The sequence below is a fragment of the Telopea speciosissima genome, chromosome 6 (genome assembly GCF_018873765.1).
Source record: "Telopea speciosissima isolate NSW1024214 ecotype Mountain lineage chromosome 6, Tspe_v1, whole genome shotgun sequence".
Lineage (NCBI taxonomy): Eukaryota > Viridiplantae > Streptophyta > Magnoliopsida > Proteales > Proteaceae > Telopea > Telopea speciosissima.
In genome coordinates this window covers 43,018,340-43,043,830 of record NC_057921.1, presented here as the reverse complement: position 1 = coordinate 43,043,830, position 25,491 = coordinate 43,018,340, and the positions used below count along the sequence as shown (strand labels likewise).

Here is a 25,491-nt window from a genome sequence, read left to right as displayed (position 1 = left end):
AGCCAAATATAGGGCAGAAGGCAGATTTTCAGACATAAGAAAATGTAAAATAGTTCAAAAGAAATGTTAACCAACATGATTATCTGAATCTTCCCATGTAGTCTTTGAGTTGTTCATGGCTAGAGAACAAACAGAATGGACAAATTTTTACCAATGAGCCAAAATGATGCAGAACAAGGTGAGGTCCTCCAATACATGGTGGGGATGCCTCCTCAAGCTTTTATTTCAAGGTTTTTACTTAGTCTGAACTTGCAACCAGAAGGGCGCATAGACACCAATACAATGCATTAAATAAATTTTTATTTGTCGGTATATTCAGTACAGGCAGGCTCACCTGATCCACTGTTCTGACATCAGGCGACAAACCACCGTGGACACAAAGCACCTAAAGCTCCAAAGGGAAAAGTATACGATTAATATTGATCATTTTGCAGCCAAAGACCTTTGAAAAAAAACAAACACAAACAATTCAAGAAAATATCAATAAAACTAAAGACAGGAAAGGGTCGTACTGTTCCATCTATAATCGCTGAGAGAGTGAGGTAGTCAAAAACATCAGTGCAATACCGCCATGCATTAGCATTTCCATACTTCCTCTGGCATTCATCATAAAAACCATAAACCTACCAAGAGAGACATTATTAGCATTTTAGCACTTACTCTAGGCTCTCTACATTCATTATGGAAACCATGAAAGTAAAAATATAAATAATATACAAGTATAATATCATATAGATCATAGGCCAGTGGTCAGTTCGATAAAATATTCATCCTGTAACCATGAAATTCCAAATATTGAGTTAAATAAACACCAGGAAAAGCTTCTGTAACCCACTCAACAGTTGGAACACTGCACAATTAATTATATTCTTTTTCGAGCAGCCAATCAGAACTTCATTAGAAATTGATACACAGAACTAAAGAAATGCCTGAGCTACCACCTTCATTTTGAAGATTCCATTATTGCCAGGCTAATGTGACAAGAATCAAAGGAGGCAATTCAAGATGAACTAAATATCAAATCATATGATAACTGAAACAGTCAATTTCTTTTTTGATTCTGTTAGAGAAAATTGTTTAAACTGAGTCAAGAAATTCAGCCATTATGTGGAGCTGTACAAAAATTACAAGTTCCACAGCCACAGAGGTAGGGAGAATATCTTCAAATGCTACTCATTAAAAATAAAAAGTGTATAAGCATGTTGTGCACAACAAAATCTTGGAGGAGTGACAAGGAGTCTGCTAACCACCACAGCGGCAAGAGCTGCAGTCATGAGAAGTTGAAGCCCTTGTGCAGTGACATTTCCCTTCTGAAAGTGCAATAAGGAAATTGTGGAATCTGAGTCCATCTTGTCACTGTTTGTTTAGTCTTCTGGAAGCAAAGGAGAGGTGGAGACAACAGGGAGGCCAACCCCAGAAGGTAGCCCATTGCTAAGGTCAAACTAGGAAAAAACAAACAAAGAAAGTCAGCTGTACCCACCAACTGAGACATTAATCATCTAATTTTCTGAAATTCCTCTGAGGAAATGAAGACATCCTTGGAAGAAGCACTAAGTAGGGTTGTTGGACGTCCGGCCAAAATGTGCGGACTCTGAAGATTTAATACTTTCACATTGTTGGTGGACTGATACCCATAACTCTCATGCATGCCACATTCAGTCAAAATGAAGTATTATGTAAGGCTGTTGACACATCTGACCAACACATGAGCATCAGGAAAATTCAATACCATTCACAAATCTCACATATGTCACATTCTGCTACAATGATCACATATAAACGGTTGAAGTACTGTTCATGTGAGACTGTTCACATGCACAGTGATTTGGTTGATATGTGTATCTTCTATTTTCCTAGTCCTAGTAGGAGTCCTAGTTTCTAATTATATCAAGTCCTAATTCTACTGTGAGTTGTTAGTCTTAGTTTCAATTTGAGTTGTTAGTTCTAGTTCTTTTCCTATTGTAACTTGAAATCCTATCATGATTAGGAATTCCTAATCTGATTAGGAGTTCCCCTTTCTATTGTAATTTGAGATTATAAATACAAGCATTATGAGGGAGACTGATAAGTTTAACAGTTCTCTCCTCCTCCTCATCTTCTTCTCTTTCTCTCTTCTTCCTCCATTCTCGGTTCTGGTTTTCTTCATCTATACTCTCTAACATGGTATCAGAGCTAGGCAACCAGTGACTGATTCTCTCCAAGATTGCTGTTTTGAGAGTCGATTTTAAATTCTGGTTTGAAGAAGGAATCCCTGGTTCTTAGAGGAAGAAGAGGAACTAGGGTTTCACATACTGGTTTCGATGACAGCTGAAATAGTGTCTGAAGATCATACCTGAAGTTGGGTGTGCATCAATTACTGAATCTGGTTGCTATTAATTTCTGCTGAAGAACTAATGTTGTGCTCCATCGATATGTATTTGCTGCTCTATTCCGCTGCTATTCTGCTATTGCAAGTTACGATTTATTTCCTTCTATGGATTGCTGCTGAATCAGCAATTTTACTGTGCTCTGTTTGTGGCAGTAATAGTTGATCAACAGAATCGAGTTGATCCTGTTAGTTGCATCTTCTTTCTTCCCGCGGCTTGGGGTACCATTACCTCTCTTGGAGGCGACCCAGTATACTGAGTTTTAGGTCGAAACTCAAAGGGAGTCGTGAGATATGTACTTGAAATCAGACCTGAAACCATAACTACCGCTTTATCTGGTTTCAGAAATTTTTTGTTCAACCTTACCTTTGTTATTCAACTTTTTGTTGCTTGCATTCAAGATGGCATTGTGTTGCGATTCTCCACCCAAAATTTCAGAGTGATTGGCGGTCGAATGAAGAAGTTCTCTCGATATACGCTGGTTCCAATTCTCTGCCTTCTCCTTTCTATCAAGAGGTAGGAGATGACTCCCCCTTACATGTCTTTATCTAATTTCTGTGATTCCATATATGGCCCTCCTTTTACCCTTAATTCAAACATATCCTTTAGTTATTGTCCCTTCCTAGCTTGTCCCCTTACAATAATTTTAATTCCCATCATGTCCCATTGCCTCTTTAACTACCAAATTGACCCCTTGCAAATTCTGGTTTATTACCAGATTGCCATTCCTCCCTTAAATTTGGCCTTGCTTATGCATATATATATGTATATATGTATGGATTTCATTTAAATTACAATTCTGCCATTCCCCTATTTGACTACCCAATTGACCCTTGAAAATTCTGGTTTATTACCAGTTTGCCCTTTGGCTTGGATTATATTTAAAAGTGGATTTCCACCAACTTACAACCATGCCATCCTTTTTTTTCAACACCGTTCTCTTTCAATAATTCTAATTCCCTTCATATCCCATACCTTTGGTATTTACCCATAACACCTTTGGAAACTTCTAGTAAATTACAATTTTGCCATTCCTTTTTTCATACCCATAGCACCTTTGGAGAATTCTGGAAGTTTATACTTTTGCACTATCTCTGACATAATCTCCGTTATTTGTCCACGTGTACTACGACACGTGAGGGGGGGATTATGTACAATACACTTGCAGACATTGTAGAACGCAAAACTTGCAGGAACATTGGTGCAAAACATAGAAGATCAGTTTTCTCCACCATTGCCATTGGATATCCTTCGTTATTGGGTTGAGTTTGCCGTAAGGGGGAGATTGAAGTATTGAAGAGTATTGAAAATATTTGGTTGTTGCCTATTTGAGGACTTTCAGTTGGGTTGATACAGTGTTTTTCCGCTGCCTAATTCAGCTCGTTTCCGCTACTTGCTGCTCTAGTTATTTAACTTCAAGATTTTATGTCATTATGACAATCTGAGATTCATCACTGGTTAGCTATTGAAGATCGTTAAAAGCTGCCTTTTTTTGGAAGAAATTCTAGTCCCGGTTTGCTGATCATGTCTGTCCAGGTTTTGAAGATCAATAATTTCAAGTTCTTGAAGGTTTATTTGGGAGCTACATTCATCTGTCAAGCTGAATTCTGCTGCAACTTAGTTTCTTCTCATTTTGTTAAGTTGGGCATTAATAACTTGTATGCGCAAACTTGAGGGGGAGTGTTTGCCTTATTATGGAGTTCTTTTTTTTCCTTTTAGTTCAAGCTGGATCGTCTTTCTTTACTTATTTGTACAATCCAGCTTGAGGGGGAGTGTTAAAGTACTGTTCATGTGACACTATTCACGTGAACAGTGATTTGGTTGATATGTGTATCTTCTATTTTCCTACTCCTAGTTGGAGTCCTAGTTTCTAATTATGTCAAGTCCTAATTCTACTGTGAGTTGTTAGTCTTAGTTTCAGTTTGAGTTGTTAGTTCTAGTTCTTTTCCTATTGTAACTTGGAATCCTATCATGATTAGGAATTCCTAATCTGATTAGGAGTTCCCCTTTCTATTGTAATTTGAGATTATAAATACAAGCATTATGAGGGAGACTGATAAGTTTAACAGTTCTCTCCTCTTCCTCATCTTCTTCTCTTTCTCTCTTCTTCCTCCATTCTCGGTTCTGGTTTTCTTCATCTATACTCTCTAACATAAACTTATTTCTATCCTCAGATTTCACTTGCTTTTCCCTCCAGTCAGATATCCATTTTTGTTTGCTGACAACCATAGCTGAATAGTCACTCACAATATGTGGTTGTCCCAAAGCATTACATCTGCTCTCATCACTTCAGATGTAGAAGTAAACAGTAATAAGAGAGGACGCTCATTTTACTAAGACATTATATCCTAGTTAGCTCAAACTCCAAATTCCGTTCAATCCACCCAAAAATTACAGGTATGCTCAAGCTCCAATGCAATACTTTCCCAAGCAAAGGAGTAGTTATGGTCTGATCATTCCCATATATTTGTCAAGAGAGAGGAGTATGCTAAAGATTTCTCATAAGGGAAAGATGGGAGATGAATCGTCCAATCTGCCAAAAAAATAGAGCCAGTCCCACATTCTTACCTTTCTTCAAAAATGAAAGGATACAACACTACAACAACTCAGCCTTATCCCAACTAAATGGAAGTATGTAGTCTTCTAATCTGATCATTACGGTGTCCTACTTTACCTTTCCCAGAAATAAACTTAGCTGATTGTACCCACTCCAGATAGTAAGTCCATCCAACTTAATCGAGGTAACGATCTCTAGTCTAGGATTATCATTTCAGCAGGCCAGAAACAGTAGAGTCAGCATATTGACTCACTCAGACATCCTGTTGCGACACCAATTCCATAAAACCACAAGAACATCAATACCATTGCAGCACCGTGGCCACCTTTTCATGACATATACTACTTTCAATTCAAAAATATTACCATACTCATCACCAACAACAAACCAGATCAACCAAAAACATAAAAGAACAAGAAGAAAAACTAGAGTAGGTCCTGGAAATATAGCAAACATTCCATTGCATTTTATTTAAGCAATGAAAGTTAATGTCACTTCACTTTTCTTCACAGCTAAGCAGATGTGGCCTAAATGATGACATGGTCAAATCATCGAGTTCAGGAGCAACAGACAATATGGCAACAGCATGGGAATGACATCCTCCACTGTAAACTTCGGCAAAGAAGTCCCCAGGCCCCACCGGGGGGGGGGGGGGACTATAATTTTTATTATGATTCTGGCGGAACTAGAAGCTTTAGATCAAAAAGACAACTTTCGTCAAAATTGCTCCATTTCAATCCAAATGATGTCAAATATATATTGTTACATGCTTGGACGAAATTATCCCACCATTCTGACCAAATTTTGTTATTTTTTATACAACACATGGATTGTTTTGTTGTCAACCACAACCAAAATCACACCAATAAGGTTTTCAATGATTGACTTCACCCAAAAGCTATCAATCTTTTCCAATAACTAATGGACATCAAGCTTCCAGTTTACTTCAACTACTGAACAATAGTCCAACACATCTAGGAGACCACGTCACAACAAAGAACGGTAAGAAACATATCAATAATCACTTTGCATTAGCAAAACATCAACTTGATAACTTAACTTGCTATAATTGTTTTACTCGACAGCGCACCTAATCGTGCCACCTCAAAGGGTGATGCGGCAATTCCAACTGTTGGATATCTAGTGGATGGTCTGGATTGGGCACGTGTAGAATTTCTGACTCGAATTCAATCATATATACCTCTTATATATTGACATGCACCCTCTCAGTAGTGCAAGTATCGGCATGCACCCTCTTGGTAGTCCTGGATTTTCAATGCTTTATTTTGTTACTTGGCCAACTACGCTTGGGCTGAACCTTGACATGTGAACAGGGCACCTTGCAATGAACCTGCTCACAAAATTTCAGCCCCTCCCAACCTGCCACATGGCATGACTAGATGGTGGAGTGCAGAGTAAAGGAGAGGGAAAATCTGAGAAGAAACTCAAGAGCTGCAGGCGGAAGAGGAAACACACAACCACACACTCACACAGAGCGAAATCCTATTCAATTTTTTATTGAATTCTATGTGACCAACATTTGGTACACGCAATTATATAAAAAAATAACAAGACTCCTAATTAGACTTTAAAACTGAAAAAAAAAAAACTTGCAAACCAACTCTGAAAGTAAGTAGCTTATTCTTATATATCCAACTCAAACAAATAAAAGACTTAAAGAATAACTAAACTACTTCCAATCCTTGTTGAACCAAAACCGGGACTGGTTCCGTTTAGGTTTGGGTTTCCAAACTCGGTCATGCTGGTCAAACCAATTAAGTGCTATTACATCAATTCTCCTTCTCAGAAAAGAACTCGACTCCTTCGAGTTTGGACAAGGACCGAGGAGACCAACCGACTTAACACATTGGAGGAGAAAAGATCATGCTGTCCGCTGAAGCTTGATTGTCGGAAGACCCTAAGCTGGGAGGAACTTCATTTCGAGTCCAGCGTGTTTGAATGAGTACATGTTTGAATAACCACAATGTTGAGCCTTCTTATCAAATAACCATGGATGCCCCAAAAGGATGTAACACATATGTAAGGGTAGGACATCACATTGCACTTTGTTGATCAACCCGCCAATAGAGTACGTGAGCAAACATCGATCATTGATCTTAAGATTAGTGTTGTTCACCCACGCAATTTTGTATGGGTTAGGATGCAGCTCTGTCTTTAAACTGAGTTTGCGAGCAACAAATTCAGAGACGGCATTGGTGCAACTACCACCGTCGATTATAATAGTGCACAGACTGTTTTTACATCTCATTCTGATCTGGAAAATACCATTTCGATGCAAATCATCCTTGTCAGAAACCTTGTGTCTAGCCAAAAGTGGACGAAGAACATAACAATGTTGCAGCTCTCCATTACCATCTCTATCCTTAGGTTCACTAGATTCACAATCGCACTCTAACCCAAAAGTGCTAGGTTGTGCCTGTGTCTCTTTCGAACCAGTAGCCTTAAATTCGTCCTTATAATCAGTGAAAGCAACCAGACGATTTGGACACTGAGCAGAAAAGTGTTCGTAACTTCGTACCCCTCGCATAAGAAGCATTGTAGCTCAGCCGGTGGGCTTCATAAAAGATCTGTCGGAACCATGCCAAGGCAGAGAACAAGGGCACTTTGGCATCAAAGGTGCCTATAGTTCTAAATCTCACCGAGATCTCGAACAAAAAAACTCGAGAAAGTCGAGCTAGTCGAAACAATTTTTCTCACGAGATCTCAAATTGACAATGTTTTGGAAATCTTGGCCAAAATTTCGGCGTGATTTCAGTACTTTTGTATCGTCTCGCCAAAATGGTACAAAGTACCATATAAAAAAGGCACAAACTCGACCCATACCATAGTTATCAAGGCGTCGCGTCCAGGCTCCTTGGTCGCCTTGGACGCTTTGGGCGCCATGGCGGTGTCGCCTTGAATTTTTCCCCTCTAAAACGCCATGGTCGCTTTCTCGCCTTGATAACTATGACCCATACTTATAAATTTCGAAGTAAACTTGACAGAGTCGTGGGTTTGGAACTAGAGAAGGGGGGAAAACCTTGGGGTTTTTTTTTTTTGGCCACATAATCACTCAATATTACTGGGATACACTACTAAGGGTTGCCACACCACTACGAAGAGATCGATTTTTGCTATTGTGAAAGATTTGGCTACATTCAACTATTTTAGGTAAAGTTACTATTCCCAAAAACTATTTTTCAAAAAAAAAAATTATGACAAATACTTGTTGTATGGGGGCAGATTTTTATATGTAGACACTGGAGGCCTATATGTCAGTAAGCAGTCATATACTCATTGTATTGTCAGAAGCCTATATGTCTGATCCCGATTGAAGGAGCTAAAAGAGCTAGGGGCAAACCTAAAATGACCATAGGAGAGGTTGTGAAGAATGACATGCATAGTTTGGGTCTTGTGCCAAGTATGACCTCAAATAGAGCCTATTGGAGGGCAAGGATCAATGTTGTCGACACCATGTAGCTGAGATTTTTTTGATTTCCCGGGCTATTCTCTTTCCTCTCATTTTTCATTTTCCATTCCTCACTTTTCTTATATCATTTCTTCATTTTAATTCTTTATCCCTCTCACTTCCCTTTTGCTTTGTGAGGACCTCAGTTTTCCCTATTATTTTTTGAAAGGATCCATGTAGCCAACCCATTTAGTTGGGATAAGGCTAAATTGTTGTTGTTGTTGTTGTTGGGACGAGGAAGACTAGGGTGTCTATGTAATATGCATTGTTCACACTTCACTGTACTTTGTACTTTGTAGTAGAAACTTTAAGTCTTTAACTATTTCTTAAATAATTATTCAATATTATTTCTTACCAATTATGTCTCATAGCACTCAAACAATGTGTAGAATAGGCAATATTACATTAAGGGTTCGACGTTTACTGCCAACCAAGGGTGCAAATCCAAAACACCAAATTAGGTGCTTTTTTACAATTTGAAGATTTAAATATGTTTATTAAGCCTAAAACAAGCTTCCCTTAAAGTTTTGGAGCCAACTATGGCCATTTGCCCACCGAAACATCATACCGAAACAAAAAAATACACAAACTCAGCGAGATCTCAGTCCTCTCAACCTAGTCGAGACACCGGGTCGAGACGAGTTTTCGAACTATGAAGGTGCCATAGAGGAACCGCTAAACTGTAGCCTGTTGAATGACTTTTCCTGTGGACAAGATTGTTGCTAACTGAGACTATCACACATGGAGAAAATATATGTAAAAGTCTTCTGAGGGTATGGTAACTTCAAACTTTCTTTTACCCGGTATGCTACTTGTATTGAGTCCTCCATTGTAGGCAGTCGAGTGGATGCTAGTGTAGTACTGATCTGAGGGTACAAACCATTGCTGAACTGTGCCACCAACACCTCTTCATCCCCTCAAAATCAGAGTTGAGTGGCAAAATAGTAGAATCTGGTGACATACTCCTCAACTACCATGTTTCCTGTTTCAACAGTGCAAACCTGAGGTACATGTGTTTCTTGTATTCAGTAGGCAAGAATCTCCAATTCATGGCTTCACTAATCCAATGGCACGGGTCTGATTCTATTGTTGTTACTTGATCCACCAGACTCAAGCTATGCCCTTCAGTTTGGCCTCCGCAAATAAGATCTTTCTAGCCTCAGTTTACTAGTACCATCTGAAAAATGTCTCCAAATTGTGAACCCAGTCAAGGTACACTGTTCTCGGTTATCCCCATAAAAATCGAGGACGTCCAGCTTTGCGCCTCTTTCAGCTCCATAAATAGGATCATCATATCGACCAACTCCATATGGTGGTAGCGGGGGTGGACCGGGTGGTGCCGGAGGTGAATCCTGAGACAGACCCTGTGGGATGGAGTTGAAAGAATCCCCAGATTACATGGAACTCTTTCCTTTATTAGAAGCCACCAGTCAGTCAATAGAAGCTTGCATGGATGTCATCATATTATGGAGGGAACTGACAACTGCAGTGACTGTAAGGGTATCGACACGTTTAGTGAGGGTGTCACATTTTTGGATCGGTCTCACCTTTATAGGAGTTGAGCTGCTAAAGAATCTCAATATTGGCCACCATGGTTAAGATATGGATAGAATCTCCAAATTGGTGGTGATCCTGGGGTTCAGAAAAGCTATTTGGGTTTGCTATGGGCCCACCCGAACTCAAAGTAAGTAAATAACAATAGATGGTGGCAAATCTGTAAATATAACTAGTCTAAAAGGGGAAGTGGCAATGCTATAATTTAATTGAAGTTCAACTTTAAGAGGAGGGACGTGTTAGTGACAAGGGAAAACTTAGAACTAAACAAAAAATAAAGATAAAGTGGAAATAAAGGGCACTAGTAGGGTATAAAAGGAATATAACCTTTTAAACACACCAAGGTGGATGGCATAGGGAGGGTAATTCTGGAAAAAAGAAATTAAGAACTAAATAGAATAACGAATAATTGGGGGGGGGGGGGGGGGGAGCAAAATGTGGGGATAGGGTTTGTAAAAGGAGACTTATCGTGGGGAAGTGGGAGAAGACCAAATCGTCTTCAACCTCTAGAGAATAATCAGTAGCAGAGCTTCGACTTCGACATAGAGGGGGTGTGATGTGAGGGAGGAGGGATTTGATGACAACGACCACTCCTGAGGTGGGGACTCGACTCGCTTCAAGGAAGCCGACCAAGAAGGGTTTCCAGCGACTCTTTGCTGCTTGTTTTGTTGCTGAGAAGAAAACAATGGCTGGGAATCAGGGAGAAGGGAAAAGGAAGTAAGAAAGGGAAGGAGAGATACTGATAGGGAGGGAGACGGGAAACTATGGCTCTGATACCAAATTGGTGGAGGGTGGGATAGAGGAGAGGAGAAATCTGAGAAGAAACTCAAAGAGTTGCAGGGGGAAGAGGAAACACAACCATACACTCACGCAGAGCAAAACCCAATTCAATTTTCTATTCTTTGTGTCCAACATTGGGTACATGCAATTATATAAAGGAAAATAACAAGACTCTTAATTAGACTCTAAAACTGAAAAACATCTTGCGAACCAACTCTAAAACTAAGCAGCCCATTCCTAAGTATCCAACTCAAACAAATAAAAGACTTAAAGAATAACTAAACTACTTTGACCCTTGTTGGACCAAAAAACCGGGTTGGACCGATTCTGTATGGGTTTGGGTTTCCAAACTTGGTCATGCTGGTCCAACCAGTTAAGTGCTACTGCATCACCAGACCAGGTATGCCATTGGGTGGGCCATCCAGGAAAACCACTACCTATTGGAATCTAGATATGTCAATTAGAAAAAAAAACTTTATTGATAGAAGGCTAACATATAATAACAGACCCAAGTCGGGCTACAGAAAAGAGTGAAGTCACTGGCAGCTACCAAAAGAAATCCTATATACCCTACAGGCCCAAGTCAGATCTGATCTCAGAAATAAGCCAGAATTTTAGGACAGTCTAATAAAGCAAAAATAAATGAGGCTAGCTAATAGAGAAAAAGTAAATGAAGCTAAGTTCCAGCATAGAACAGCCTTTGACGAGTTGGATTTTAAAGACTCTCTTCACAAAAAGACTGAACCAATTATTAAAGCACCCTACATCACAACCTGTTTCCTTGACTCTGATATACCAGAAGCATGTGATTCAGAGTGTGTCAGGATGAACCAACTTAAACCAACCTTTGCTAGGCCTACAAATTGGGAGCAACCAAAAAGTAAATATCATCCCGTCCCCCATATGTGTGTTCCATTTACAGCAAAGCTGGTAGCCTGTCGTCCTTGCAAGCCTTGCAGGTACCTTTAATATATCCTAAAATATGTTTTCTAACAACACAACCTTAACTTCCAACTACAATACTAAATGAGTATACCTGAGTTAGTTGTCTGCTTTCATGATTTCCACGCAAAAGAGTTATGTTAGCAGGGTACCTGTAAAGAAGATGAGCACCAAGATCAGAACACACAAAAGCAGTGATGCACTTGTTAATGAATATAAGTATCAAAATCAGAATATAAAATTAACTTCAAAAATTAAAATCATATTTCTATAAGCAACCAAAAATTTTATTGACAAAGATGGGAAAGAGTTCTCTGTGGGGGAGCATGGCCCCTGCACAGGGACCAATGGTAGCGTGCACAGAGGCATCAACAGGACGGTCATTACCGCCTTTCATGGGGAGCGAGGCGGTCATTTCGTCCCCCCCTTTCTCTGTGTTTGGGCACAGGGCGCACACTCCCCCATAAAACTTTCTTCCAACAAATATATATCTGCTTCTGAGAGAGAGAGAGAGAATGCATGAGTATTTCTCACAAAAGGACCGAGAAATGCATTAAAGTACTTGTACTATCACCAACAGGAGTGGGCATATCTTTCAACCCATTCATAGCTAGCAGTCAATTAACATCAAGACTACCAACCAAAAAATACCAGGCACTAATCATTGCTTTCTTTAAAATCTCCTACTCTTTCCGTTCCATAAGCCCCAGTGGATTGCAAAAGGGACAAGTTACAAAAAAAAATACACATCCACAATTAGCAAATACCCTCGCACAATACAGAAGGTAAGACGTAACATCGGTTATGGATGATCTGACATGCAAAACACAAGAGGAAGTTCGATGGCATTTTTCTTCTTCTTTTTTTTTGGGGGGGGGGGGTGAATCTAACAAGGTAATCATTCCATTGTTGGAAACCAAGTTCTCCAATTGACTCACCCTCCTCAAAACCTGGTGACTCGAGCCAGTCAGTTTTTTTTCTAATTTTTAAAATACCTAAGTTTTCTCTTTTAATTATCTCTGTAATAGTCTTAGATGACGAATCTCTGAAGTGTAAAAAGGCAGGGGATGTTGGCGGTGAGTTCGTTCGCTTTGCAATTGGTTTTCGGTGATATCAACTTCAAAAAAAATTTTGAAAACCCCAATTCAACTGCAATACCGTCATCCACCATCTGACATTGACGGAAGCTGCTCTAACATTGGGGCAACAGATTGAGACAGGCGGTGGAGGCCTTTGGGTCAAAGCCAATAGGGGAAAGAAAGGACCTGCTAATCAGCTACTGACAAAGGCGAAAAATATAGAGGAGACTGCAGCAGCAAGTTGACTAACAGACGGGCACATCCATGCAAGGGCCCCCATCAAGGTATTCATTCTATGACAACTTTCAACTTAACCTCTATTTTTGTGCCTTTAGTGTGCCTAGTATTTCCAGCAATTGCAATGGCTTCTTTATCTCTTCATGTTCAAAATACAACCAAGATTGTCAAGGTACAATGTACAAAATCTCAGTGCCATCATAATCAGGTAGTAGCTCCATCAAATGATAGCAAGCATTTACTAAACAAAGGAGCCAATGTCACATCCTCTCTTTTCCCATGCAATACCTAGTGGTCATCTGGAAACCACTTTTCCTCAAGTGATCCATAGTTGAACACTATCCAAAATGACAAAGCAAGCGAATACATTCACCTTAAGCCAGCACCAGATCCTCTAAACCTTGTGCTAGAAACTCATAAGAATACTTTCATCAAGAACACACTTCTAGCCATAGTTGTCAAGGTATCGCCTAGGTGTCTGGGGAGGTTTCCAAGGGCTGGGCAGTCGCCTGCCTTATTCTAACTTAACAAGGCAGGCGCCTTGGGACACAGGGAATCGCCTAGGGCGCCTTCGGACACCAAGGTCCCTGAGCGATCGATTTTTTTTACTTGAGCAAAGCTAAGACCAGTACAAAGCCAAGCACAAACAGCTAGAGCATAGCTTGCATTAGAGAAAGCGAAGGTAGGGGTAGCGGCAAGGGCGAGGGTGTCTGATACCAGTGTTGCGCTTTTGTTATATTTTTTCTCTAAATAATGTTTTTTCTAACATTTTTATTGGCTTGTGTAAAAGTTTATGTATGGGTGAGAAGCATGGGATCATTCAGTGCCCAAAAAAACAAATAAATAAATTAAGAACGACATCGAACTTTATTAACTCACTTCTTTTGTTAACTTGCATTTTTTCCCTCTAAATAATGTTGTTCTAACTTAATGTTGTTGTTGTAATGCTGTAATGATGTTGCTAGATATAACAGCTGTTAGAAGTAAGGGAGAGAGGGGGAGTCGTGAATAGGGAATAGCGTCAGCCCCTATTCACGATTTCCCCTATTGGGGGTATTTTTGTCTCTTGGTGTTATTTGTCTTTTACTCTATTTAATAATATGTTTTGGGGGCAGCCTTTCTTATGGCTGCAGACCCTATTCTGCAGATTCTCTTCTTCCTTCTTCTCTCTTCTTCTTCTTCTTTCACTTATCTTACATGGTATCAAAGCTAGGACTGTAGAGGTCGATTATTCATCCTCAATCCTCTCTCTATTCCTGCGTTTTAATTTGTATAAATTTGCGGATTTGAAGAATCAAGGTTTTGGAACTTCTCGTGGTCTCATCTTAAAGGGGATGCAGCACCCTTTGCTGCAGTTTTATGGTTTTATTTGAGACTAGTTCATGACTATATAAAGAACTAGGTCTCGGTGGTTTATGTTTTTGGATTTGATTGAGTTATTGGCTGGCGTGTGTTGGTTGTGATTGATTGGAGGTCGTAGAAGGTTGTATCACCTTGCTACCCTACAGTTTCATAACTGTTTGTAATTTCAGAGGTGTTTGAAAGTAAGAAGTGATTGCTGTCCATTAATTTCACTCTGTCCGAGACTTCTCTGTGAAGATTTAATTTGGTTTAGTTCAGCATGGGTGATGCAAAGACTACTGTGACAGAATTATCCTCCTCTTCTCATCGCATTACCAAAAGGAAACTTGAAGGGATTTCTAATTTTCAGCAATGGAAGAAGGTGGTTCGATTGGCCTTGACGGGGCGTGATCAACAGGATCATCTCACCAAGCCAAAGCCTGCAAGAGATACGACATGGGATACTGTGGATGCAAGAATATTGAGTCAGATGTTGAACTCAATGGATAATCAGATTGCAGACCTGGTTACTCACATTGACACAGTAAAGGACTTATGGGACTATTTGAATGTCCTCTACTCTGGGAAGGACAACTTGTCTCGGATTTATGACCTGTCCCAAGCTTTTTATAAGGTGGATCAGAAGACTCTGCCTGTAATCCAATATTTTGCAGAATTCAAGCAACTATATGAGGAGCTGAATTCCATTCTTCCTATCACGTCTGATGTGAAAGAGATGCAGCAACAGCAAGAGCAGCTGGCTGTTATGGTATTTTTGGGTGGACTTAGAAAAGAATTTGAGCCAGTACGGTCTCAAATCCTCGGTGGGGATAGAGTCACCACACTCTCAGAAACTTTTTCAAGACTTTTACGGGTTTCTCGTGAGAACAGCCAAGATTCCTCTCATGGTAATGAGAATTCTGCCCTTGCAGCCTTCCCCAACCGTGGGTCCAGTGGTGGGACAAGTACGGGCAGCAGTGGTGGTAGCCGTGGTCGTGGGTCAGGGAACAGTAAAGCACCCACATCCGGTACTTCAGAGACTTCAGGACAGGTGCGCACTTGTCATCATTGTGGCAAAGCTGGTCACATTCAGCGCTTTTGTTGGAAGCTTCATGGTAAACCACCTCAGTTTACAAATTCAGCCAGCAGTGATCCGGTGGTTACCCCTCCTTCTAAGCCTGAGGGTAAAACAATGACTATGTCTGATGAAGACTATGAGCGGTTTACGCAATTTCAGAATTCTCAGTCATCTCAGTTCTCCACTGCTACCCTAGTTCAGCTAGGTAATGCTACTGCATGCCTATCATCTACTTCTCGTCCCTGGATCATTGATTCAGGTGCTTCGGACCATATGACTGGAGCATCAGGTATCTGTTCTTCATTTCGTGAATCTTCTTCTGATGTTGTGTTAGCCGATGGGTCTCTTGCTAAAGTTCGGGGTACAGGCATTGTGCATGTTACCCCCTCTTTGTCGTTGTCTTTCGTTTCTTACTTGCCCAAATTTCCTTTCAATTTATTATCTTTTCGAATTTACCAAAGCTAACAATTGTTCGGTTACCTTTTTTCCTCATTATTGTGAGTTTTAGGATCTCCAGTCGAGGAAGACAATTGGTAGAGGTCGCGTATCTGGGGAACTGTATCTTCTTGACGGCGCATCCACTGTGGCGTGTTCGAGTGTGGCACTTCTTCATCAGATTCACTGTCGTTTGGGTCATCCTTCATTGCAGAGTTTGAAGATTTTAGATAGTTGGTTTCAGTCCTTGTCTAGTTTGCAGTGTGAGTCTTGTCAGTTTGGGAAACTTCACCGTGTAAGTTATCCCCCTCGAGTCAGTAACAGGGCTGTCCAACCCTTTTCTTTAGTTCATTCGGATGTGTGGGGTCCGTGTCCTGTTTCATCTGTGTTGGGTTTTTGTTACTTTATCACTTTTGTAGATGACTTTTCCAGAGTTACCTAGATTTATTTAATGAAGGATTGTTCTGAATTATATTCCATTTTCTATACTTTTGTGCTTGAAATTCAAAATCAATTTACTACTTCTTTGAAAGTTCTTCAAAGTGACAATGCAAAAGAATATTTTTCTGCTTCCTTTAATGAGTTTATGGTTTAACATGGGATCATTCATCAGTCCTCTTGTGCGGATACACCTCAACAAAATGGTGTAGCTGAGAGAAAGAACAGACATTTGATGGAAGTTACTCGATCTCTTTTATTTGAGATGAAAGTGGCTAAAGATTTTTGGGCTGATGCTGTTTTGACTGCGTGTTATCTTATTAACCGCATGCCTTCTTCTGTTTTGGGTGGTGGCATTCCATATTCTTTGTTGTTCCCTTCCCATCCGTTGTTTGTCTTACCACCACGTGTTTTTGGGTGTATTTGTTTTAATCGGGATCATCGTCCTGGTCGCTCTAAGTTGGATCCTAGAGCTCTTAAATGTCTTTTCGTGGGGTATTCTAAAACCCAAAAGGGTTACCGGTGTTATTCTTTTGATTTGCGAAAGTACTTTGTTACCGCTGATGTCTCCTTTTTTGAATCTACTCCATTTGTTGCATCCTCGCTCCCTACTTCGGAGAGGACGATGATCTCCCTCTTTATGTTGTCGATACTTCTTCTCCTGTACAGGATCCTTTGCCTACGGTGCCACCTCCTACCAAACCGCTGGATGTTTTTCGTCGTCGCCCACCTGATGCACCAACACATCGCATTACACATATGGAGAGATACAGTACCCAAGCAGCACCATCTACCACGTTATCCTCGCCTTCAGATCCTACTTCAGGTACTTCCTCCTCTGTTACTGAACCTCCTATTTTTTATCTTGATGTTCCTATTGCTACCTGTAAGGGGGTTCGCAGTTGTACCCAACACCCTATTGATCGTTTTGTGTCCTATGCTCGTTTGTCCTCTTCTTTTGTTGTTTGTTTATCTACTATTGACAGTTATCCTATTCCTAAGTCGGTGGTAGAGGCCTTGGCTCACCCTGGGTGGAGGGTTGCCATGACTGAGGAGTTATCTGCTCTGAAGGACACTCAGACATGGGAGCTTGTTTCTTTACCCTCTGGTAAGTCTACTATCGGTTGTCGTTGGATCTTTGTGGTGAAGGTTATTCTTGATGGGTCTGTGGCTCGGTTGAAAGCCCGTCTTGTTGCTAAGGGCTATGCCCAGGTGTATGGTGTGGACTATCTAGATACTTTCTCTCTGGTTGCAAAGCTTACTTCTGTCCACATTTTAATTTCCTTGGCTACTATACATCACTGGCCATTATTTCAGCTAGACGTCAAGAATGCGTTCTTGCATGGGGACCTCCTTGAGGAGGTGTATATGGAGCAACCTCCTGGTTTTGTTGCTCAGGGGGAGTCTGGTAAGGTGTGTTAGCTGAGGAAATCTTTGTATGGGCTGAAGCAGTCACCACGAGCTTGGTTTGGCCGCTTTACAGATGTTGTGCTAGAGTTTGGTTTGACTCGGTCCGAGAGTGATCACTCAATGTTTTTCAGGCAGTCAAATGCAAGGAAGATGTTTTTGGTAGTTTATGTAGATGATATTGTTATTACAGGGGATGACTCTTCAGGTATTGAGAGCTTGAAGACATATTTGGGACAGCAATTCCAGACTAAGGACCTGGGACGACTAAAGTACTTCTTGGGTATTGAGGTAGCTCACTCAAGGAAAGGGATTTCGCTCTCACAACGAAAATATGTGCTTGATTTACTTTCAGAGACAGGCTTATTGGGCTCTAGGCCTTTGGATACTCCTATGGATCCAAATGAGAAACTCATGGCAGAGGATGGGGATGTTCTGGATGATCCAGAGAAGTATCGAAGGCTTGTAGGGAAACTCAACTATTTGACTATGACTAGACCTGACATCTCTTTTCCTATCAGTGTACTGAGTCAATTTATGTCCGCCCCTAGGACAGCTCATTGGGAGGCAGTTATAAGGGTGCTGAGATATGTTAAGAAGGATCCAGACCGTGGTCTCTTGTATTCTAATCATAGTCATAGAAGGATTGAAGGATTTGCTGAAGCAGATTGGGCAGGATCTCCTATTGATAGAAAGTCTACTTCGGGCTATTGTGTCTTTGTTGGAGGGAACCTTGTTTCATGGAAGAGCAAGAAACAGCCTGTAGTAGCTTGGTCTAGTGCAGAGTCGGAGTATCGGGCTATGGCTCATGGCACTTGTGAACTAATGTGGATTAAACAGTTGATGACGGAACTTGGATTTGGTGATGATTCTCCTATGCTGTTGTGGTGCGACAGTCAGGCTGCTATTCATATTTCTGAGAATCTGGTGTTTCATGAGAGAACGAAACACATTGAGGTCGATTGTCATTTTGTTCGTGAGAAGCTGCAGCAAGGGATTATTTCCCCTCGCCATATTCGCACTGGGGAGCAGCTTGCTGATTTGTTCGCCAAGTCTTTGGGAAGTATGAGAGTGAATTATATTTGTACCAAGCTGGGCATGATTAACATCTATGATCCAGCTTGAGGGGGAGTGTTAGAAGTAAGGGAGAGAGGGGGAGTCGTGAATAGGTAATAGCGTCAGCCCCTATTCACGATTTCCCCTATTGGGGGTATTTTTGTCTCTTGGTGTTATTTGTCTTTTACCCTATTTAATAATATGTTTTGGGGGCAGTCTTTCTTACGGCTGCAGCCCCTATTCTGCAGATTATCTTCTTCCTTCTTCTCTCTTCTTCTTTCGTCTTCTTCTTTCATTTATCTTACAACAGCAAACTTTGCATATTCAATCTGTATTGGTGTTGCTGTAATGCTGTAAACATAATTATATTTATTTCTATACTACACATAAGGGATATATTAAAAAAAATACTAGGGTGCCTTGGCGCCTAAGCAGTTAGGCAGCCCTCCAACGCCTTGGTCCATCGGTCGCCTAGGGGCCTCGACTACTATGCTTCTAGCCCCATCCATTCAAACTCTTCAACCCTCATCAGAAAGATCTTTAAAAAAAAGAGCGTCCCAGTGCACGAGGCTCCTGCTACTGCGCATAGTACTATATCTCGCGATATATCGGTATCTCGGGCCTACCGAGATATCCGAAATATCCGAGATATCGCGAAATATTCCCGAAATATTGCATTTTTTCTGCAATATTTCGGGGGTCCATCTCGGGGGGTATTTGGCCATATTTAGGCCTGAAACTTCATGGACAGCCTTATTTAAGCTTAATAAACACATTTAAACCATAAAATTGTAAAAATGTGAATTCAAATTGGTGTTTTGGGCTTGCACCCTTGATTGACATACGGTCGCCGACCTTAATGTATAAATAGTTAAATACACATAGATTAATGAAATCACAACTTAAGTTACAAATTACAAGTGCTAAATCGCTAATAGTAGTTGCTTGTGCCTCCCCGGATCAATCCCACTCATGCCTCGAGTCGACGTCCATTGCTCTCTGTTTGAATGACATATGTGGACCACGGTATAGAATCGGAGAAGAAACGAGTGTAGTCATCCACAAGTGTCACGTAAATGGAATCATCAACAGTCTGTAGGTAACCTATCCTAGGATATAAACTAGGGTTACCAATCGATCCAGTCCGTGAAGAAGATGATCCACTGTGATATGATGTTGGCGCCGGCGCAAGAGGCGATGGCATTGGCTGCATGTATGGCTGGTGAGGTTGGTATCTAGGTCCGCTAGGGTATGCAAAGATGTTATCTACAAAAGATGATCCAGGATGTCCCTGGGACTGGGACTGGTAGTCATAGTCCCCTACCCCACTAAATTGCCCATATGATGATGATCCATATCCATATCCACCGTAAGGTTGTGATGCACCATAATCCGATGCCAATGGAGTGGCATGTGCGTCAAAAGATGGGGCACGCCAATGTCCAGTCGGTCCTCCCTCCCTATCACCCATACTCAAACCACCAACAGAGCTAGATAGGTTATCAATGTCCATTTGATCAGGTTGCAACTGTGTTTGTCGACCCCTACGCTTCCTGTTGTATGTATGTAGGGGGCCTCTCGAGGGTGGGGGTGCGGGGCACGTGCTCCGTGGTCCGTATCTTGTGTGGCATGATCAAACTGTGTCTCTCCAGTGAATCGGAGTGGGTCTACAGGTGCCGAATCCTGGGCCTCCTGGCCTACCACATAACGCTCTCGCATGCCGTCATATTCTTCACCAGCATCACCACCACCAACATCACCACCACCAGCATCACCATCACCACCACCAGCATCACCATCATCACCATCATCATCATTTGAGGACTTAGACCAGTCTTCATCATCAGCAACATTGCCACCAGTGGGCTGGAATGGTATGGGTGAGGCTTCCCTTGCATGTATCTGACCCTCGTCAGCCATATACTCGTCCACATCAGCACCAATCTCAGAAGCTATCATGGGGTCGGCCCTACCTCCCTCCTCATCCAACACTGGCTCACCTCTATCCCTCACCCAATCCACAATAGGGTCCTCATCGTCTGAGTCAACTTGAAAGATGTCAGCTAGATCAATGGTGCCCCTCTGTCCCTCATGTCCCATGCGTATGTGTTGCAGTTTCACCTCAAGTTGTAGTGCACATACACCATGTCGATAAACGTTGAGACCCCTAACTGCTGCGCCTCTTGGAGTGGATGAGTGCAAAGGTACTCCGAGTTCCTCTCACAACCGGATGCGAACATGTTTGGGCAAGGACTTTAATTGCTATTCTTCTTAAGTTTTCAGCCGATTCCCCATACAACACCCACCATTCAGCTGCATTACAAGTTTACAACAAAAAAGACATGTGTCAAATGTTGTTTCAACTTTCAACTTTCAAATTTCAATACATATGTAATTTAAAACTTAAAAGAATTACCAAGATCACCACGTGCTCTGCCTTAGATCGCAGCCTCGCTTCCAAAACTTCCCAATGCATCCCTAAATACCTCGATCTATACCCACGTGTGGAAAATTAGTAAGTACTTCTTCACTACTTATTTGAAAGCATCAATAAGTTGAGTTTCCAAATGAACTCACTTCATTGTTGCAAATTGCTTGTAGATGCACCATCCGGCTCCAACTTCTTCACTACTTGTTTCACAAAGATCAATAAGTTGAGTTTCCAACCCAAGCCTATTGTTATATTGATACTTAGGGTTGAAGTAGTATGCTTGAAATATGACATATAGAATAGAGGTATTGTCAAATGCATAGGTAATTAGTAAATAATAATACTATGAATTAGTAAACATAAAACAAATTTACTCACCACCTTATGCGCTGGATGCATAAGTTGATTCTCCCAATGAGCATTTATGATATCTAAGAAGTGTTTGCTCATCGCGAGGACCCACACTATAGACACTATCTTTCATCAAGTCTATTGCAAGATATAGGACTGGCATGGTTGGGCCCTTCGAGCGGAGTCGGCAACATGTAGAACTTGAATTACATCGCTCTAAAACTTTCACCACTTTGCTTAGTTTGGTCCGGTCCTCGATGACATCGTTGTTTGTGCTTCCCTCCCATTTGCAGTCTTGGAACCCTTCCATTGAAACCACTCCTCAGAAGCAAACATGCTTCTCAGCCCGGCCTTCTTTGTCTCAATGCTTTTGAGGGCAATGTAGTTGGTGGCAAATCTTGTGATGCCAGGCCTAACCAAGTCACCCCCCACATTTTTCCCTCAATAGATTGAGTGCATAGGAGTGGTTGTATACAAAGTTGGTGACTTGTCTTGCACTTTCAACCACAGTCTTCACCAACTTTAACTTTCCCATATCTTTTAGCATTAAGTCAATGCAATGGGCTGCACAAGGAGTCCAGAAGAGCCGGTACTTATTATTGTTCATCATCTTCTCACCGGCCAGCTTGAAGTTACTTCCATTGTCCGTTACAATCTGGACAACATTCTCAATACCCACATCTTTTTCCACTACTTCCTTTAACAATCTGTAAATATATTTTGCATCCTTTATCTCTTTGGATGCATCCACAGATTTGAGGAACACTGTCCTCCCATCACAATAAATCATGAAATTGATGATGGACTTTCTTGTAGGCCCAGTCCATCCATCTGCCATTATAGTCACCCCATATGTCTCCCACATATTCTTCATCTCACTAATGTACTCATCAATCTCACTCTTTTGTTGAGGTAGATAAACATTCATTACCTCATATGGGGTGGGGCCCTTGAATCCTGGGCCAGCCTCTGAATGGTATCTATCATGGTATCATAATGGGGGCCTTGTGCAGTGTTTGCTGGGATGGTATGGTATAGCATCCACTTAGCTATTGATTCTTTAACCAATCCCTTCATCCCCTTCCATGCTCCTTTGATTCTGGGTTGACTGCTTCCTTTCTTCTTATGCAATTTAGGATCGGATGTTGATGGTGGTACTGCATCGGTAGAGGTGTTGGGGTTGCCCTCACACTTTGTGATCTTTTAAAAGGATTCAAAGTTTTAGGACCTCCAGAACGCTCACTCCTCCACTACCCCCTACTCTTTGTCTCTGATCATCTTGAAAACTTCCTCTACTCCTTGAAACAGTCCGCCTAAAATCCCTAGCCTCCTCTGCTGTTTGTATGTCATCGATGCGCAATGTCATCATCGAGAGGAGGAGGAGGAGTCATCATCATCATTGTATCGTCTTCCTCCTCCCATCGAACTCCTCACCGTATCCTCAAGTTGTTCTCTTATCCTTTGCTTGTCAGCCTTCCTCTTCTTTCTTCCCCTCAAACTATCACCAATCTCCCTGGCTACTTCAGTAGGGACCATATGGCAACCTACAACATCTTTAGATCCTCCAGTCAGATGTTGTTTAAGTCTACTGGACCCACCTCCCATAAATTGCATGTGACAATAATTACATATAGATTTTCTCTTATCCCCATCAATGGGAGTACCATGTAACCATGCAATGTCACCCCTATCTTTGGTGGTTGGTCTCTCTTGTTCCCTCTGTTCTCTTTGTTCCGTCCGCCCCCTTTGTTGACTACTTTCCCCCACCTTTTGCTTGCCCCTCGCACGTTGTCTATCACGATCCGCCATAATGATACTTGTTTACTGCAATGTAAGTAACACAAATAATTAAAAAACTTAATGTAGATGCACTTCAATTGACACTTTTAGATTACTAATACGCTTGTATAGTTATTTAATATTTTTCCCCTAACCCTTATATTTTTCACAAAATTAAAACCAATTTTTTATATATAATGTTAATATAAGTATTGACCTAACACAACAAAACTATGAATTAGTAAACATAATATACATGTAATGCATCTCAAAACATATAGAAATAACTTTCATATTTTTTCATTATTTTTTAAACTTAAAACTCATATTTTTCCTTATTTATTTCTGTTTTTTTAATTTTTTATATATTTTTCTTAATTTTCGAAAATTAAAAGAATTATTTAAGAGCAGAAAAATAAATCCGACACTGTGAAGCCGTAGATCGGCCATTGGTGTCTAACATATATTTAATTCATTACCATCTAAGTCATATTACCCCTAATTATTTCCTATTTTAGTTGTAGGAAAATGAATTTTTAAAACCAGAAAAAAATAAAAAAATACATATGGGAAAAAATTTGACACCGTGAGGTCAGTAGATCGGCCTCCGGTGTCTAACATATATTAATATCATCAACATCCAACAACATTTGTACAAAGTTTTTTTAAAAAAAATAGTTTTAGAGAAATATAATTTACCTTAAATAATGAAATTAGGCTTGGATGATGAGCTTAGATGACCCTCCGACGTCTTCCCGCTGACAAGGAGCTTCAATGAGGCTTGGAAGGGAGGAAGAAGAGAGAAAATTTCATTTTCAGCAGCTCTCGGTCGAAATATCGACCAAGAGCTGCGAAATATGAAATTTATAAGGATTTTGAATGTGACACTATTGTCACTTTACAATATCTCGCGATATATCGTGATATCTCGCGATATATCGTGAGTTCCACGATATATCGTCGAAATATCTCGATATATCGACGAGTTATTGTATTTTTTTATTTCGACCTTGTTTCGTATCTCGGTCATGTCGAGATTCACGAAATATCGCGATATATCGCCGATATTTCGCGAGATTTTATACCATGCTACTGCGGGGTCTGGGAGGTTCCTCACAAAGAAATATACCTTTTTCCAACTCTTGTTCACATAATTTCTTCTAAAAAGCGTGCACCAAGTCACCATACTATTACACACATTACTTATCATTTTTTCTTTTTTTTTATAGAGAACTAAAAAATTTATTGATAGAACCACAAAAGGTACACAACCAGAACAAAGACGGGTCAATGCCTCCCACAACACATCATATAGAACAAAGAGAACCATTAATCAGCTGAAGGTAAAGAATCATCCATCCACAAGAGATTTCTCCTAGCCCTTGCTTAGCCAACATCATTTGTGGTCCTTGACTTCCATTGGAACAAGCAGTTCGCTAGTGATTAGTGAAGCAAGCAATACTTTGTACCCAGTGACATGGACAAATCATCAAGGGCCTTCCTTATCAGCAACAAGATTAGAAAGTCTTAGCATAGACCCCTAGGAACAGCCATCATTAAACAGTTGCCCCCCCAAAATCTGACCCTCTCCTGATGACTGAAATCTAAACTTAAATATTGATAAAAATCTTCCAAATTCAACATAACATTCTCCCAACAAACATACAATGAGAACCCTTTAACATCTCTAAAACTCCCAACCCACACCAAATCTGGCCCCAACAACTTTATTCAACATAGCCGAAGATTTCCGACTAAACATCCAAATCCACTTACATAGTAAGCTTTCTTTATCACATTAACAAGTCTAACACCACAAACCCACCCACCTAGCCCCCCCCCCCCCCCAAACAGAATTTCCAAGGCCTATAAGCACACTTCAATTTAACAAGATGGAACCTTTTAATACACTTCCAATCCTCTTATACCAACACACCTCCCAAGGAAAAAAGAGTATCCCTAAGTAACTTCTCAATTACCTTTTTCACCATCCACAACCCTTCATGGTAGATATCGAAGGTAAACCATGATTGACATAGTCTTTTTAAGAAGGGAGTAAATGAACCAAACCAGCAACTAAGATTTAATTAAACAGACAAAAGATAAGTCTGATGTGGCCAAATTATGTTCAGGTGGGCTAACAGTAAAGGAGAATAAACCCTTGAGCCCTGTTTGTTTGATGGGAGAAAGT

At 40.7% G+C, this 25,491-nt stretch overlaps 1 protein-coding gene and 1 long non-coding RNA gene across 2 annotated transcripts in view; one reads left to right on the top strand and one right to left on the bottom strand.

The window, feature by feature from the left end:
* Nucleotides 1–25,491, bottom strand: part of LOC122664865 (phytochrome-associated serine/threonine-protein phosphatase) — a 44,463-nt gene that overhangs the window by 2,522 nt on the left and 16,450 nt on the right. The window contains exons 4-6 of the mRNA XM_043860890.1: nucleotides 11,763–11,820; nucleotides 513–623; nucleotides 335–385 (exon numbers count right to left, since the gene is read on the bottom strand). Of these exons, the coding sequence (XP_043716825.1) occupies nucleotides 335–385; nucleotides 513–623; nucleotides 11,763–11,820 (220 nt within the window). The remainder of the gene's footprint in view (nucleotides 1–334; nucleotides 386–512; nucleotides 624–11,762; nucleotides 11,821–25,491) is intronic.
* LOC122664866 lies at nucleotides 10,714–25,174 on the top strand. Its single transcript, XR_006333390.1, has 3 exons — nucleotides 10,714–10,730; nucleotides 14,816–14,817; nucleotides 24,845–25,174. It is a non-coding gene; the product is annotated as an uncharacterized LOC122664866 (long non-coding RNA).